The sequence below is a fragment of the Phycodurus eques genome, chromosome 9, assembly GCF_024500275.1.
Source record: "Phycodurus eques isolate BA_2022a chromosome 9, UOR_Pequ_1.1, whole genome shotgun sequence".
Taxonomy (NCBI): Eukaryota; Metazoa; Chordata; class Actinopteri; order Syngnathiformes; family Syngnathidae; genus Phycodurus; species Phycodurus eques.
In genome coordinates this window covers 28,699,629-28,715,939 of record NC_084533.1, presented here as the reverse complement: position 1 = coordinate 28,715,939, position 16,311 = coordinate 28,699,629, and the positions used below count along the sequence as shown (strand labels likewise).

Below are 16,311 nucleotides of genomic sequence, written 5' to 3'. Positions count from 1 at the left end.
ATTAAATAGTTATAAATTTAAACGTATGTAACGTCACAACGTACATAATTATTATGCCACTCAAATTTGACTGAAACATCAATTAAAAAAAAGCTATATTTTAATATTGGTAGAAAATACCACACAGTATCGTATATTTCTAATTACACAGCTATAAATATTGAAACGTGAATTTAATATCTCATTACATTCTTCATAAACATGCATCTTTATGTTATTGCATATAATACTAACGTAGAAAATACAAACATTATCACGCCACTCTAATCTAATATTACCACCTAACACCAATTCTACAACATCATGCAATTTAAAGTGTATCAGGGCCATCAACATTGATCAATTCAAATCCACTAATGCCTATTTCAATTGAGTGGACGCACGCTGACGTCATAAATTGTCTTTAATTTTATTAACATACTTCAAAACATAAATCAAAATCATTGAAAGTACATATCTTAATTAAACATTGAAACAAAGAAAATATTAAGGTCTTATCGAACTACTTTATTTCAATACCTCTATTTATATTCACAAAATACACATTTAAACGTGACATCACAACACATTATTATTATGCCACTCAAATACAATTATTATCTGACAATACCAACGATACATCATGCATTTTATTTTATGTATTCACAAGGCTATTAATATGTGTACAAAATGCTAACTAGTACTTCACATTTACATCAGTGGATAAAGATGACTTCATAGATTGTCTTTAATTGTATTCAAGTACAAATATTGAAAGACTATATTACAGTATTCATTGGAATAAACCTATTTAGAATAGTGTATTACAAAAAAAACAAATATGAAATGATATTTTAAGTTCAATATTTATTTCAAGAAGTGCAACACCAATTCAAGCTTCACTGAAGTCTATTTAAAGCGCAGACTCGTCACCTCCGGTTTACGAGGTTGATTATCGCCTTCTAGTGGCCGATGAGAGCAAGTGCAGCCAGTGTGCATGACGTCATCGGCGATTGAACTAATCCTGCTCACGCCCTGCGTTTAGAGTACCCGGATGGAGGTCTGGAGCGCAAAGGGGAGGGGAGGGGAAGCGAGGGGACGGGAGGGGAGGAGAGTTGCATAAAGATACTACTAAACGATACTATCTTCATTATTATGTCCATATTTACTGGATGATATAGTAAAATGTCCTCTCAGAAATAGGATCATATGTACAATGTTGAAGGGAAGTAGATCCTGGCTGTACTAGAAATATTCACTGACAAAGATGGAAAAATCAAGCCTTCTGTTCCATTAAGTACGAAAGAATGTCGAAATAGCTGAGGCACATCATCATCATCGTGTGCTGTGGGCGACACACGGAGACGGGGGCCGCCTTTCAGCACCACACCAGTGGACAGCGCCACCCAGGCGGCCGACCGCTGCATCTGCAAGCCAGGCGGCAACGCTCCTTTGCTGACCTTTGACCAACAAATGTCGTGCTTTGGCTTGTTCGGCGATATTAAGAGAAACACTCATAGATCACACATCAGCTCGAAAGTCGACCGAACAAGACTCGAAGGCACGTGTACACTCACAGGCCGTAACATTAGGGATACCCACAATCTCATGTCAGAATTGCAACACCAGTCATTTAAATCGGCGGAAATCAGTGCACATTACTTTGGTTATAGTTCATAAAGGTGCTATTTTCATCCTCACAGAAGGCAACTCAGGTAAACAGCCCTGAGTATTATGGGGTGTCTTTGCAGACTGCAAACTACAACCACATGAAACACATTATTGAAGAAAGGCTATCTGGCAGACAGAGTGAAGCACAACTGAGCAGGAACAGGATCGGGAAGGCAGTCGCACTCTTGTTTTGGAATTTCATTGTGCAAGTGTATCTGGTCAAGTTTGTGCATTTGAGACACACCCGCTCATGTTGACTGTCGGTTGTATATAAATACACGAGATCGTTTTGCTTTGTGATCGTGTCGGAGGCCGGAGGTCGCCGCACGACACACGCGAAGGAGCTCCAGACAAGAAAAAAGCTTGGCTGGAGGTTGGAACCCACTCCCTACTTGCAATTGCAAGAATATGCTGTTAAAATGGAAAGGATGATTGCTTCTCCTGCATTTGACTCAACTCAAAAACACACAGCACACACGTACGATTTCAAACAAAGCAGAAAATAGGAGGAAAAATACAATGACATACGGAGTTTACGATACATAAATGTGCCATCAATTATTATTGCATTTGCTTTGACTGTTGCATGATGATTTTGATGATGATTTTGTCCGATCACAGCTAAGATATGTTTTCGTCATTGAGCATTGACGCTCGGTGATGAAGATGATAAAAAGTCAGCAAAGGTCGTGTGGCGAAATGGGTTGGATTCAAATGCATTTGGCAAATGCTACTGCATGGTTACGAAAGTGATGTAAAAATGATTTGCTCGCTTGAGTTTCACTTTGCGCTATTTTGCGTGCTGTCTTTCAAGCCAAGTTTCATTTGACGCTCAGCGATGTTTGAAAGCACGAGAGGACGCAGTGAAGTGCTGCGCAGTTATGGCATCTACCTGTGGACTTTGCTCATGAGTTAGATCCCAAATCCTAAAAGTCACATTTGACCGACTCCCGCCGCCGGGAAGTCAACAAATGAAGGCTGATGATCTTGCTGATTCATACAAACAGTATGGGTTTGAAAATGGATGCTGCGTTTTTATTGTTTCAGATGCGTTCATCACAGTTTGGGCAAAAGTTGGGGGGGGGGGAGGACGATTTTTAGCCTCAATTTTTAGCCTCATTTGTCATTTGTGAGCAGATGTGTCAGCCACAGTGGAAATTCCGAGCTCTGCTGTGTGTGCAATTATCGACAGTATCAATGTTCACTTGTCCACGCTTTGTTTCTGTGTGCGTAATCGGGTGTGTGTTAAAAAATAGACAAAGACTTTCTTACCTTATTTTGGAGACAGGCGGTCGATCAGGAGCGACGGGCGGTCGTCGACAAGAGGAGACATGAAAGAAAGAAAGAAAAAGGAAAAAAGACCAGAGAGATATTGGTCAGAATGCAAGCTTGGCAAGCAACATGTTGTGTACACTTACCGTGCGTGCGTGTTTAGCATAAGTGCAGTTTTGGTTACAAATCTTCTCTTGTACGTTGAATGAGTTCATTTCATATGTGCTCGAATAGACGGCAATGTGTTTCCATTTGTATCTGAGCCTCATTTTCCTGATTGAGCATTTAAAAGCGCACATCCTCATATGAGGCTTGAAAAACATTCCGATAAATTCAATGCAATTATGTACGGGTAACCTTTAAGTGATGAAAACAAACAAAATAATAGTGAGCACATTCGCACATCCACAATGCAACAACAACCTGTTATGGGATTTTTCGGGAGGAAAGAATACTGAAGGCAAAATGCTTGGGTACAAAAAATGATCTTCAGCATAAGTGTGGTATAACTCATACACTGCCAACACAAAATTATAAGGAAACTGTCATCAAACTGTGTCGAAATGTTAATCCTGCTGCATGGGTGGCGCACGAAGTCAGTACCGCAAAGCCAACAGCAGGGGGCCTCGAGGCGATGGCCGCTGGGAAACGCTTGATTCACGAGCCTCCGCTCACGCGTCAGCGCCCGCCCAAGGCCAAAGACGAGGAACTGATTTCCTGCAGTTTAGGAAGCTCGGAAAAATAGCGTGGCTCCGGAACATAATAGATTTATTTGGAGCACATGCAGGGCGGCATAAAATGTAAACAAAACCATACAAATAAACATCCCCAGTCTCCAACGCCACCATTGAGTTTGACAAAAAAAAAAGAGCCATGATTACCCCTCCCCACCACCACCACCCATCATCATCCTCATCCTCATCCTCCCCCTCCTGCTGTGAGGATGCTGCAGCTCCCTGCCCAAAACGGGGGCGTCTGCTGTCCTCTTTCCATAAGCAGGCCGCACACACACCGCCGCTCACCCCCCATCACTCAAAATGCTCCAGCCCTGCCAGTGAGTCAGCGTGTTGCCATGGTAACACCCTCCACCTCCTGCATCAGGCGACCGTGGCAGAGAAGAAAGAGCGAAACAGTATTGTGAAAGAAGATGGAAGGAAAGGGATCGATAGATACATAGATAGATAGATAGACGGACGGACAGACAGACAGACAGACAGAAGTACAATTGCAGTGTGTCCTTCAAGGTAAAGGAAGGAAATGGAATATTCATACAGGAAATGGGGGGGAAAAAAATAAAAGAACAAGGTGACGGACGTGAAGTATGAAATGACAGGCTTCATTGTGTAGACGTGTCGTCTCACTGAGCAATCTTTCACGCCCTTTCTCGGTTTTCTTTTTTTTGCTGCAGAGTGGTGCAGCTGGAGCGGGGGAGGGGCACATCGCACACAAGCAGATCAGGAGGAAAAGGGTTAAGGAAAACAAGAATGGCACAGTGGCCATCATTTGCATCAGCAAAGAGCATCAAACGCAGTCACCCAATCACAACAAATCCTCTGTATTCCTCTTGATTTTCAATAACACAACACGCCATGTCATGACGCAGAACTGCGACAGCTAAGTAGAATCAAACAATACAATTGTGTGGTGTAGCGACTTGTAGAATTCTTGGCCACCGTCCCACGACCTGACCTGACTTCATCTTCCACGTAATCCCGCGCGCAGGTTCGGCCAGCGGAGGACGACGACGCAAGCGCACGTTTGAAAATGCGCTCACCGTGCCGGCACATAAACGGTAAACCTACTGTGAAATTCAGTTCTTTCTCACATCAAGCAAATCAAAACTGAGCAAAGTTGTCTCACAAGAGGACTTTTTCTGCGAGACCTCAAAATATGGAACAAACCAAAGCAGGCACAAAACATGCACAATGTCCGCGCACGATGGTGTCACACAGACAGTAAACAAACTCGCTCATGCGCTCGAGTTGCTTCCGCACAAACGCTAACGGCAAGTTTGTCGTCCGTGCCGATTTTATGGGGCATCGAGAACCATAAAGCGGCAAAACAACAAGTAAAGGACGCAGCATGCAGGCAATACAATCAATGTTATGCTCTTGCAAAGATAAAGTGCCAACAAAGTTGAGAATAGAAGGTACACGTTTGAAGAAAAAAAAAAAAAACAAAAACAAAAAAAAAGATGAATATTGATAATGTCGATGACCCACGAGCAATCGACCGACGGTCTTTTCCAAAAAATGACTTCAACTCACCGGGAACCGCGGTTTCCTCTTGTCGCCAAGTCGTGACCCACTTGAATAGGCGATAAGAACAATAAAGACCATACACGTTTCCAAAATAGCTTTTGAAAACACATTCATATCATATTGGAACGACTTCCATGTTCTCTGATTCAGAAATTGAGGATTCAAGATTGTTTGTCAGCGCACGAGACGTACAACGAGATTCAGGTGCGCTCAAGAAGCGGACTGGAATCAAATCAGTCTCAAAGATGGAAAAGGATCCATTGTCCAGTTCTCACAAATAAGAATAAAATGCAGGAAACAAACAGACACTTATCAGTCTCTGATGAACATCTGACAACTACATGTCCAAAAATGAACGTCTTCACCGTTACGCTTCTTCATAGAGCTTTCACAATAGCCGACGAGCAACGCTGTCGCTAGTAAGCGGCTGCAAACTGGAAGTCCACTAACTTACCGCAGAGACCAATCGATGTTTGCACACCTCGTGGTGCGGACCAATTACACGATGAAACTCATTTGCCTTGCAGAAGAAGAAGAAGAAGGCCAAATTGAGCAATCACAGGAAGTACTCGCTTGCATTTCAGGCAGCTGCTACGTCACCAGGTGACGCTTAGCTTAGCATACCGAAGAACCGACCGGCGTGTCACTCTTTTGCACACAATCCGCAGTCGGCCTTTCATAAAAACATAGCGCCACGTCAATTAAGTAAGACACACTCAACAAACTACGGGTAACACAAACACGCACGATCAATGTTACGTTGATCATTAAGGATGAGCATCTTTGTGACAGCAACGGTGACAAAAATGTCACTGCGCAGTGCATGCTGGGAGCCGCGCGGCTTCACGCGTGTTAATTTAACTATTATAAAACCTGCAACCTCATGGCTGCCACACACACAAGGAGGAGAATTCTCATCTTTGCAAAGGCAGAGCTGTTGCAAACCAGCTCCTGTATTAGATTACTTTAGGATGCGCAAGTCTGTGTTTTTTTTTTTTAACTTCAACTTTATTCCGTCATTTGTCAAACAGCAAAACAAAACCATTCCAAACAGAAACGGACATATGGGTCAGAGGGGGAAGGGATGGCAGGAGGACATCAATATAGTCGCCGTGCGGCGGGAGAGGAAAACATTCAAAATGCAGCCACTGCATCAAAGTGAGCGTTTCTTCCCACAATATGTATCACAACAACATTTTTTTTTTTTCCTCAACAGTGCATCGCACCGACATGTCGGGGCATCATCACGCCGCCCACAAGCACACAAAGCGCATGCGTGACCGCGTGGGCAGCATCACGACAGCAGCGACGAGCTGCCGAGCAACGACCCCTTAGCCCGCTCCTGCCCACTGCCAACCACGTTCAGCCTCCGCCCTACTTACTCCATCCGCTCGGATATCGTTACATCATCTCCGTCCTTTCGTTCCTCCACTTGAAACATGTCACACAGCGCACGTCGCTTAATATACGAAAGCGGTGCCATTTTCCCATTTCGGCACACAAAGCCGGGCGCGGAGCAAAATGGCTGCCGTGCATCGCAAACCAGTGGCGCGGCGGCCCACACGCCTTTCTCGCATGTGCTCCTCTCATCGCTTTCGCCTTCTCGGTCGCCGTGAAGCTTGTCCGCGGCTCTTCTTTTGTGTCCGCGTGCGGCGGCGACGTGCACGCGCGCCAGGAAAATAGGTCACCGGGAAACGAGCGCGTTGCGTGTTTGTGTGTTGCCGTGCACGAGCCGTCGGTGGCAAGGGCGGACAGTCGAAGTGAGTTCCCATCTGAACGACCTTATCTGATGAATAAAAAAACCTTCACAGAGCAACTTATGACAGAATGTGTCTCAAGTGATTGCAAGAATTCAAATAAAGGTGGACGACGAGGAGGAAAAAAAACCTCAAATACGTAACAGCTGTTGCCGTGCACTAAGGAGACAAATCAGGAAATAGGTCGACGACAGGTCACTTTAGGAGCGCATTTGACACTTGAATGAGCCTTGGCCCTCATTTGCGCTTTCATTGGCTTTGCAACATCTTGCATCTCCACGCAAACTGTTTTTTAGATACGTATGCATTCGTCATACAGCTTTGTGTTGCCCCGGAGAAAGCGATGACGTCGGGGTCGTGTTCCGAATGCCAAAAGGTGAACAAAACGGCACGATGGCCGACATTATTGTGAAACGACGGGAGACAGCCGACTGGCACATCCCAACAGTAAACTCCAAAAACTCATTTTAACAAATGTTTACACTAAATGCTTGCATGTGACGTACAGCAGAAATGCTTTCAGCAAGGAGTATGTCCCCAGATCTTGTATTTGGTTTGGATCTCACCTCTGCCACCAAAGTTTCGGGATCCGTTTGAGGCCCGAGGACTGTCCCAATATGGCCGCCACGTAGCGTGCTTGGACTGATTTGGCGGGAAGACATCAGGTCGCTCTTCCTGGAATCGGCAGTTCCGCACACGTCGTAGCCGAGCGCCTGCTTCAGCGTAGCGGAGCAGTCCACGTCAGCGTAAAGGGGCGGGTAATACGGAATAACCGGAAGTGTGGCGTTTGATTTGAAGAACAGGCGCGACCGCCTCCACCTGTACACTTTGAGCGATACGATAAGCAGCGAGCAGGCGACGAAGAGGAAGGAGACCGCAGCCAGAGCCGAGACCAAGTAAAAAGTCAGCCGGTCGTCGTCGTCCTCGCTAAAGTCGTCGGCGAACTCCGACCTCGGCACTTCGGGGAAGCCGTCCGCCAGCGCCACGTTCACCGCCACCGTGGCCGAACGAGAGGGCCGCCCGTTGTCCTCCACGACGACGGTCAGTCTTTGTTTGACGGCGTCTTTATCGGTCACTCGGCGGACAGTTCGCATTTCTCCATTGTGGAGGCCCACTTCAAACAGCGCCCCCCTGTCTGTGGCAAATTTGTGCTGCACTTTATAGGAGAGCCAGGCGTTCTGTCCGGAGTCCACGTCCACGGCCACCACTTTAGTCACCAGATAGCCCGCGTCTGCCGAACGAGGCACCGTTTCGGCGTGCGGCGGGACCGGGTACAGGACCTGAGGGGCGTTGTCGTTCTGGTCCCGGATCAGGATGCCCACGCTCACGTTGCCGCAGAGAGGAGGGGAGCCTCCGTCCTGCGCTCGCACCGCAAAGTCCAGCCGCTTCATCCGCTCGTAGTCGAAGGAGCGCACGGCGCTGACGACGCCGCTTTGGGCGTTCACGGCAAAGAAGTCGGAAGCTGACATCCCGTGAAGGTTGCCATCTTCCAGGAAATAGGAAACGCGCGCGTTGCGCCCCTCGTCCTCGTCGCTGGCTTTGACGGCAAGAAGCGGCGCGCCAGGATTGTTATTCTCAGTGACGGAAGCTGAATAAGACGCGCGTTGAAAGATTGGGGCGTGATCGTTTACATCCGAGACTTTCAAATGGATGCTTTTGCGAGCAGAGCGCGGCGGGCTGCCCTCATCTATCGCCGTTACTGTGATGTTATATTCCGGCACGGTCTCTCGGTCTAAATCGTCGTCAGACACCAAACTGTAGAAATTGAGCGCCGACGATGTGATTTTGAAGGGCAAATCGGGGCTAATGGAACACGTGACTTGGCCGTTCTGACCGGAGTCCAAATCTTTAATATTGAGCATGGCAATTGTCGTTTGGCGGGGCGAATCTTCTGGAATGGGACTGGAGAGCGACAGGATGCTTATGACAGGCGCGTTGTCATTCAAATCGACCACTTCGATCAGCACCTTGCACGTGTCCCTCAGCCCTCCTTTATCCGTGGCCTCCACGTCAATCTCGTACTGTTTGACTTTCTCGTAATTGAGCTCCCCGATCACGTGGATTTCCCCCGTGCTCGCGTGGATGGCCAACACGGACGAGGCCGGGTCGCTGTTCTGCGACAGTGAATACGCGACCTCCCCGTTTGCTGCCTTATCGGCATCGGCGGCACTAACCCGCGCGACACGGGTCCCCCTCGGGGCGTTTTCAGGGACAGACGCTGTGTAGCGAGACTGGCCGAAGACGGGTGCGTTGTCATTCGCATCCAACACGATGACGTTTATTTTCACAGAGCTTGATTTGGGAGGGTCGCCGCCATCATATGCAGTGAGCGTCAGTTGGTGCGCCTCCTGCGTTTCTCTGTCTAATGCAGCATCGAGTATCATTTCAGCGTATTTGGTGCCATCGGGCCGAGAATGTATATTTAATTGGAAATGATCTGCGGGGCTCAGCTTGTACGTACGCAGAGAATTCGAGCCGACGTCTGGATCTTTGGCGCCGTCGAGTGAAATGCGAGCGCCCTTCACCGCCGATTCGCTCATTTCAAAATGCATTTCGCTCTTTGCAAACACGGGCGCGTTGTCATTGATGTCGAGAATTTCCACATCGACGTGATGGAGCTCCATGGGGTCATTGAGGATGATTTGGAAATGCAGAGAGCAAGGAGCCGCTTGGCCGCACCTCTCCTCTCTGTCTATTCTCTGCTTAATGTCAAGCGTTCCTTTATCCGCGTCGAGAGCAACGTACTCACTGCTGTCCTCCGTAAAGATTCGGGCCCGCCCGGATTTCAGCCTCTTTGTGTCCAAACCGAGATCCTGCCCGATATGCCCAACAATGGATCCTACAGCCATCTCCTCGGGTATGGAGTAACGGACAGGAGCCACGGTCACATGTGCGACACACAGGCAGGAAAAGAGCAGCTTCCGAAAGAAAATCAAAAGCCCCCGCATCGTGTTTGGTTTTTTGATCCTTCCGCGACTGAATGAGTTTTCCGTCGATGCGTCTTTGCACGACACACACTGAGACTGGCTGGGAACAAGCCGACGCAATCTGACTTTCTTTTTTTTTTCCATTTTTTTCCCACCCCACATTATTCTCACGTTGACCTATAGCGGCACTTACTGACCAAAATGGGGATTGCAGTTCCTGAACAACTAGGAAATGCACAGCGGAACAGAATTGTGCTACTTCGAAGAAGAGATTTCATATTATGACACTATAACCTCTGGAAGAGGGTCAGGATGTTTGTTTTGATTTGTTCTTCAGATCTTGCACATAATACCATGATCTCACAAAATGGATATTGGTATACAACGGCTAATATTTCGTAAGCAAAATAGTCATAAGTAATGGAGACGTGAGGAAAGCCAGTGGGAGAAACAGCAGATGAAAAAGGACGAGGCGTGTCGCTCTCCATGGTGCTGAATGAGAAGACTTGCAGACTTGCGGTCTGCTGGTGTTTGGACACTGACGAGACTTGGAACGGTTTTTGGATGAATGCGCCATCACACAAGTTCCAGAAAAATGTGACTGATGTGTACGCTTGTATAGTTTTGCGTTAAGAAGTTTCACATAATATGCTCTTGAAATTAGTGGAGTATCTCAATTTTCTCGGGCTCGAGAGCATTCGGACACTTGACTCGCAAGAGGTGAACTGGCCAGTTGTGGTCCATCCCCTTGCTACTTCAAAATAAATACGTATCTGCGGGAGCAACCGATATGGAGTTCAAGGAGATTTCAATGGAAGTGACGGAGGCCTTCATCGGGTGAAAACCGGCAACATTAATCGATGAGAGAGAGAAAAAAAAACCTAAGGTGTGCTGCGATCCAGAGTTTGGGACTCAAGAAAGAAAGCGCTTGTGAGCCCAGCAAGATAAACCAGCCTGGAAGGCCACAGAAGACATCCAAAGTGGAGAATGGCAGAAGCCCTCCCTCGACAATAAAACCTCAATCGAGCGACCCCTTTGCGAACCTTAATACAGATTTTCGATAAGATGAAAATCAAGGCTAACATTCAAGAAGACGACAGCCGGATCAGATGTGGCCAAAAGCGCAAAACCGAGGCGGGACCGAGTCATTGCTTTGCGAGTGGCAAGCCCGTCTCAAGTCCCGAGTCAAGTCGCAAGTCCCACACTTTGAGTTTCGAGCCCTTTCGAGTCATTTTAACAACACAATGAATATATATTTGGACATATTCAGTCGTGCTCACCATTATTGGCACCCATGAAGTTGAAGTCCGAAATGTGGAATATCTCCTGAGGGATGTAATATATCCTTGGTATAATATATCAAGTGTAAAACATTTGCTGCAGAGAACTCGTGTTTGATACAAAAGAGCAAATGATAATATTCGATGGAGCGATGAAACGAAAATGGAGCTTTTCGGCAATGCGCGCAAACGGTATGCTTACAGATGGCGCGATGAATCATTGCAGCAAAAGAAAACCCTGCCCACGCTCGAGCATTGTGGAGGATCCATAATGCCGGAGGGTTGCTTTGCTACAGCTGGTACCGGAGGCCGTGACATCGGAAAACGATCGAGGAAGAAAACTTGATTCGAGGCGAAGGGGCGAATCATTCATTGAGTGCCCCTTCGAAGCCGATCAATAATACCTTTTCAGTTATTCTGTCAAAATGCGATCACTTTTTTTCCCCTCACTTTATCTCTGAAGTGACATTAATAAGACCTGTCACAAATATTTAAAAAATCGCATACAGCAGTGCTGCAATTGGTAATGAAGTATTCGGAATAATAAAACATGAGGATCAAATATATTTTAGCTTGGGTAAAGAGCATTTATGAATACACAAATCTTAATAATGAACATCAATTGTTTTCCTCATTTAAATAATCAATATTTGTCTTGAATTCACATTGTGCATATAGCAGGAAACTGCATTTTCAATTTCAAACAAATATACATAGATTTCAGGTTAAAATTGGCATTTCTTTTATTAAAAAAAAAAAGTAAGGCATTCATTTAAAAAAAGAGGAACAAGTTTGTCATCAAGGTACAATTATATCCAACTGTGGTATCTCAGTCGGAACACTAGGGGGCATTAGGTAAAGATATTACATCAAAAAGAGGCGAAGAAGAAAAGGACACGAAGAAGAATATCGTTTCCAGTCAAATAGATACTCGCTGTGTGCTGATCCATTGGTCAATAAAGTGAATTAAAAAAAGAAACACAGTACGAGAGTGATGGCCGCGAACATTCCACTGACTAAAAAAAGGACGGCAACCAACAGGAAGCCCGCGGCCGGCCCGCCGTGCAACGGTTTGCGTCATCGCTCACAAAGCTAGCTGCTAATGCTAACGAAAACGAGCAGATGTGACGTCAAGCCGCGCGAGTCCCACGGTGCAATGTGGATTTTGGGGGGTTTTTTTGTTGCAAAAATTAACATCCTTATTGTTACGTTAATTGTCGTCGTCGTTTCTGTGTTTGTCAACAGCGGTTTTGGGGATGTTTAACTGATTTAGTTATCACATTTATTGATTTATAATGTGCCGTTCCCCCCCGATGAAATCATTACTTTAGGTAGTATGTGAAAGGATGACCTATTGATCAATTCTTCTACCAGAGCACACCCAACAGGGCGATAGCCGTCCAAAACTAACAACCGATAAACAATCATAATGTGCGACCATACAACCGAAGAAATCATCATTAAAACTTACATCGTTGTATTATCACTTCTCATTATCCTGTCCAAAGACAATAAGTGATAAGTATAGAAAGAGAAAGCTACAAAGCGTAAGTTTCTCAGCGCTTTAGTCAAAGTAGAAAGTCTTGGAAGTAAGCGGGTTTCAGTCCAATTGAAGTGACGAGTCATTTCCAAGTGCAAGTCTTGTAACAAAAAACCTGTATCGTCAGGTTTAACGTCATCAAATTCAGGACTCGAGTCCAAGTCATGTGACTTGAGTCCTCCAATAGTCTGTCATCATATGATTTGGGCAGCTGGTGAAATGAAACAATGAACATCTCATTGTTCAGAGCCAACGGTAGCACGCGCTAAACACGTTGGGGCTCGTGCTACGACACGGACATGTACACTGTAGCTGCGAATTAAAAGAGATCGCTTGTGCATGGATGATGTGACGAGTGACAGAAGATGTACTGATCTGTCCGCTCACATATTGGGGAAAAATATAAATATACCATGTAAATAGTAAAAACTAATAGCGCCACTGCAGTGTACAGATGGACAACACCACAAAACCCTGGAAAAGCAAAAAGACTTTTTGAAGGCAGGTACATTTTATATTGTTCAGTGGCCTGTCTCAAACTAATAGAGATGCGATGAGAGTTTATAGGCAAAAATCATTCAAAAAAAAAAAAAAAAATGTCACTGTGCATGTAGACGGACGTAACGACTTGACAATAATAAAGTCAAACCTCTAGTGGAGAGTCAGGCTCGTCCAGGATGTTCTCGTCCCTGCGCAACTTGTGCACGGTCCCTGTAGAACTTGGGTCCACGAGCAGCACGTTGCGACCGGCAGCTCTGTCCAGTTTACAGTCGCTTTTTACGGAGCCGGCGGAGGCGCACGCCTCGTAACTGTAGACGTGCGGGAGCGTCCCCGCCGTCCCCAACGTGTCGCAGTAGCGCGGCGGATAGTACGGAATGACGGGGAGGTCGGAGCGGTACGGGACGCGAGACCGTCTCCACCTGTACACCTTGAGCGATACGATAAGCAGCAAAGAGGCGACGAAGAGGAAGGAGACCGCAGCCAGAGCCGAGACTAAGTAAAAAGTCAGCCGGTCGTCGTCGTCCTCGCTAAAGTCGTCGGCGAACTCCGACCTCGGCACTTCGGGGAAGCCGTCCGCCAGCGCCACGTTCACCGCCACCGTGGCCGAACGAGAGGGCCGCCCGTTGTCCTCCACGACGACGGTCAGTCTTTGTTTGACGGCGTCTTTATCGGTCACTCGGCGGACAGTTCGCATTTCTCCATTGTGGAGGCCCACTTCAAACAGCGCCCCCCTGTCTGTGGCAAATTTGTGCTGCACTTTATAGGAGAGCCAGGCGTTCTGTCCGGAGTCCACGTCCACGGCCACCACTTTAGTCACCAGATAGCCCGCGTCTGCCGAACGAGGCACCGTTTCGGCGTGCGGCGGGACCGGGTACAGGACCTGAGGGGCGTTGTCGTTCTGGTCCCGGATCAGGATGCCCACGCTCACGTTGCCGCAGAGAGGAGGGGAGCCTCCGTCCTGCGCTCGCACCGCAAAGTCCAGCCGCTTCATCCGCTCGTAGTCGAAGGAGCGCACGGCGCTGACGACGCCGCTTTGGGCGTTCACGGACACGAACGAGGAGGCCGGCACTCCGTTCACGGAGGAGTCCTCCAGGATGTAGGAAACGCGAGCGTTCCGGCCCCAGTCCGCGTCTCTGGCTCTCAGCGTGACGACGGAGAGACCCGGCGTGTTGTTTTCCACAACGGAGGCCTCGTACGAGCTCCTCTCGAAGACGGGCGCGTTGTCGTTGACGTCCGAGATGCGCAAGGTGAGAGTGACGCTGCTGGAGAGGGAGGCCACGCCCTCGTCACAGCACGTCACGCTGATGTTGTACTCGGCCGACCGCTCTCGGTCCAAGTCCCCGTCTGCTACAATACTGTAAAAACTACTTGTAGATGTTACTTTAAAAGGTAAATGATCATCAATTGCACAAGTTACTCTCCCATTTTCTTCAGAGTCTGGATCATTTACACTCATCACCGCTATCACCGTGTTGGCAGGCAAATCCTCCTCCACTGAAGTGGATGACGAAATGATTTTGATGACAGGACTATTGTCATTGACATCACCCACGTCAATAATCACCTTGCTGGAATCAGACAAACCGCCTCGGTCAACTGCCTCAACATCAATCTCATACTTTTGTGCCGTTTCATAATCGATAGGGCCTTTCAAAAGAAAATGACCTTCTCGGGTAATGTGAAATAATTTGGAAATGCTGCTCATGCTGTTTCCGATCACATAGCTCACGTCTCCATTTGAGCCTTTGTCTGCATCAGACGCACTCACTTTGGTAATCGTTGTTCCCGAGGGGGAATTTTCCTTGATGCTGGCTTTGTAAACATTTTGTGTAAAAACAGGAGCATTATCATTAGCGTCTAAGACTTTAATTTGAATCTGCATTGTCCCTGACCTCTGCGGCTCGCCTCCGTCTTGCGCCGTTAAGAGCAATGTTACAAATTCCTCTCTCTCTCTGTCCAAGGGCTTCTGTAAAATCATTTCCACTTTCCTACCGCCGTCGGACTGCTTGTGGAGTTTCAGCATAAAATGATCATCCGGCTTAAGTGTGTAGCTCTGAAGCCCATTCAAACCAATATCGGGGTCTATCGCTTTCTCCAACATGAATTTAGAGCCCACAACAGCCGACTCGCTAATTTCCAACAGCCTTCCTCCCTTTTCAAAGACGGGGTCGTTGTCGTTAATATCTGTGATCTCAACGGTCACCGGTAATATTTCTATCGGCTGTTCTAATGCAAGCTGAAAATGCAGCGCGCACGGCGTCGTCTGGCCACAAACAGCTTCGCGGTCGACCCTCTCCTTTATAAGCAGCGCTCCCTTTTCCTTGTCGAGCTGCACGTAATCAGCGCTGCCCCCCGTGTGGATGCGAGCTTTACCGGATTGCAAGCGCTTAACGTCCAGTCCCAAGTCCCGAGCAATGTTACCGACGAAGGATCCTTTGGCCATCTCCTCGGGAATAGAGTAGCTGACGTGTCCGAGCACCGGAGCGAGGAGGCACAGCGCGCAGACAAACAGCAGCGCGAGCGCCTGCCGCCTCATTGTTCAACCGGACGCCTGCGCCGAACCCTCAAACTGCAATCCTCTTTTCCCGTTTGCAACGCGAGCAATCAATCAACAAAGCAAAGGATAATGCACTCAAATATGCGATAGACAATTTCCAGGGTAAAATTCCAAGGGTGGAATGATTCCATCCAGCACGGAACGTGCGTTACGTTTCTCCGCCCTCGCTCGACTGAGGGAGCGCAGGAGAGGTGCTTGACTAAATGCACAATTTCAAACACTTGGACGAAGAGCGACAGCGGCCCTTCGAGTCCATCAGGTGGAACTACACTTGGGAAGGACAAATACATTTACCGGCGTGGATTCAGTCAGCTCCCATCTCTAAAGTTAAAACAAATACGTAACTGAGCATATTATTCCTGGATAAAGTGTATGTTTGAAACAAACATTTTACTGAAAAAAAAAACGGAATGTATCAAATAAAAACACTAGCAAAAGAACGTTGAGTTTGCAATGCATGTGAAAGAATAGAAAAGCACTTTGCGGTCAAAGGTGAAGAAAGAAAGAGAGTACAAATCTCATGTCGCTGTCCAGAGTACTGAAAAATATGCAGTCTACAGTTTGGA

At 47.1% G+C, this 16,311-nt stretch overlaps 1 protein-coding gene across 19 annotated transcripts in view; it reads right to left on the bottom strand.

Moving 5' to 3' along the window:
- LOC133407442 (protocadherin gamma-C5-like) overlaps nucleotides 1–16,311 on the bottom strand; it is a 276,972-nt gene that overhangs the window by 52,122 nt on the left and 208,539 nt on the right. For 2 of the 19 annotated variants that reach the window (XM_061685358.1, XM_061685367.1), the window contains exon 1: nucleotides 13,337–16,054. The exons of 15 other annotated variants lie outside the window; for them this stretch is intronic. In XM_061685358.1, coding sequence (XP_061541342.1) covers nucleotides 13,337–15,724 — 2,388 coding nt within the window. In that variant the 5' untranslated portion in view covers nucleotides 15,725–16,054. Of the gene's footprint in view, nucleotides 1–7,506; nucleotides 10,125–13,336; nucleotides 16,055–16,311 lie in introns of those variants that run through there. 2 more of the 19 variants (XM_061685344.1, XM_061685347.1) reach the window with 1 other exon arrangement.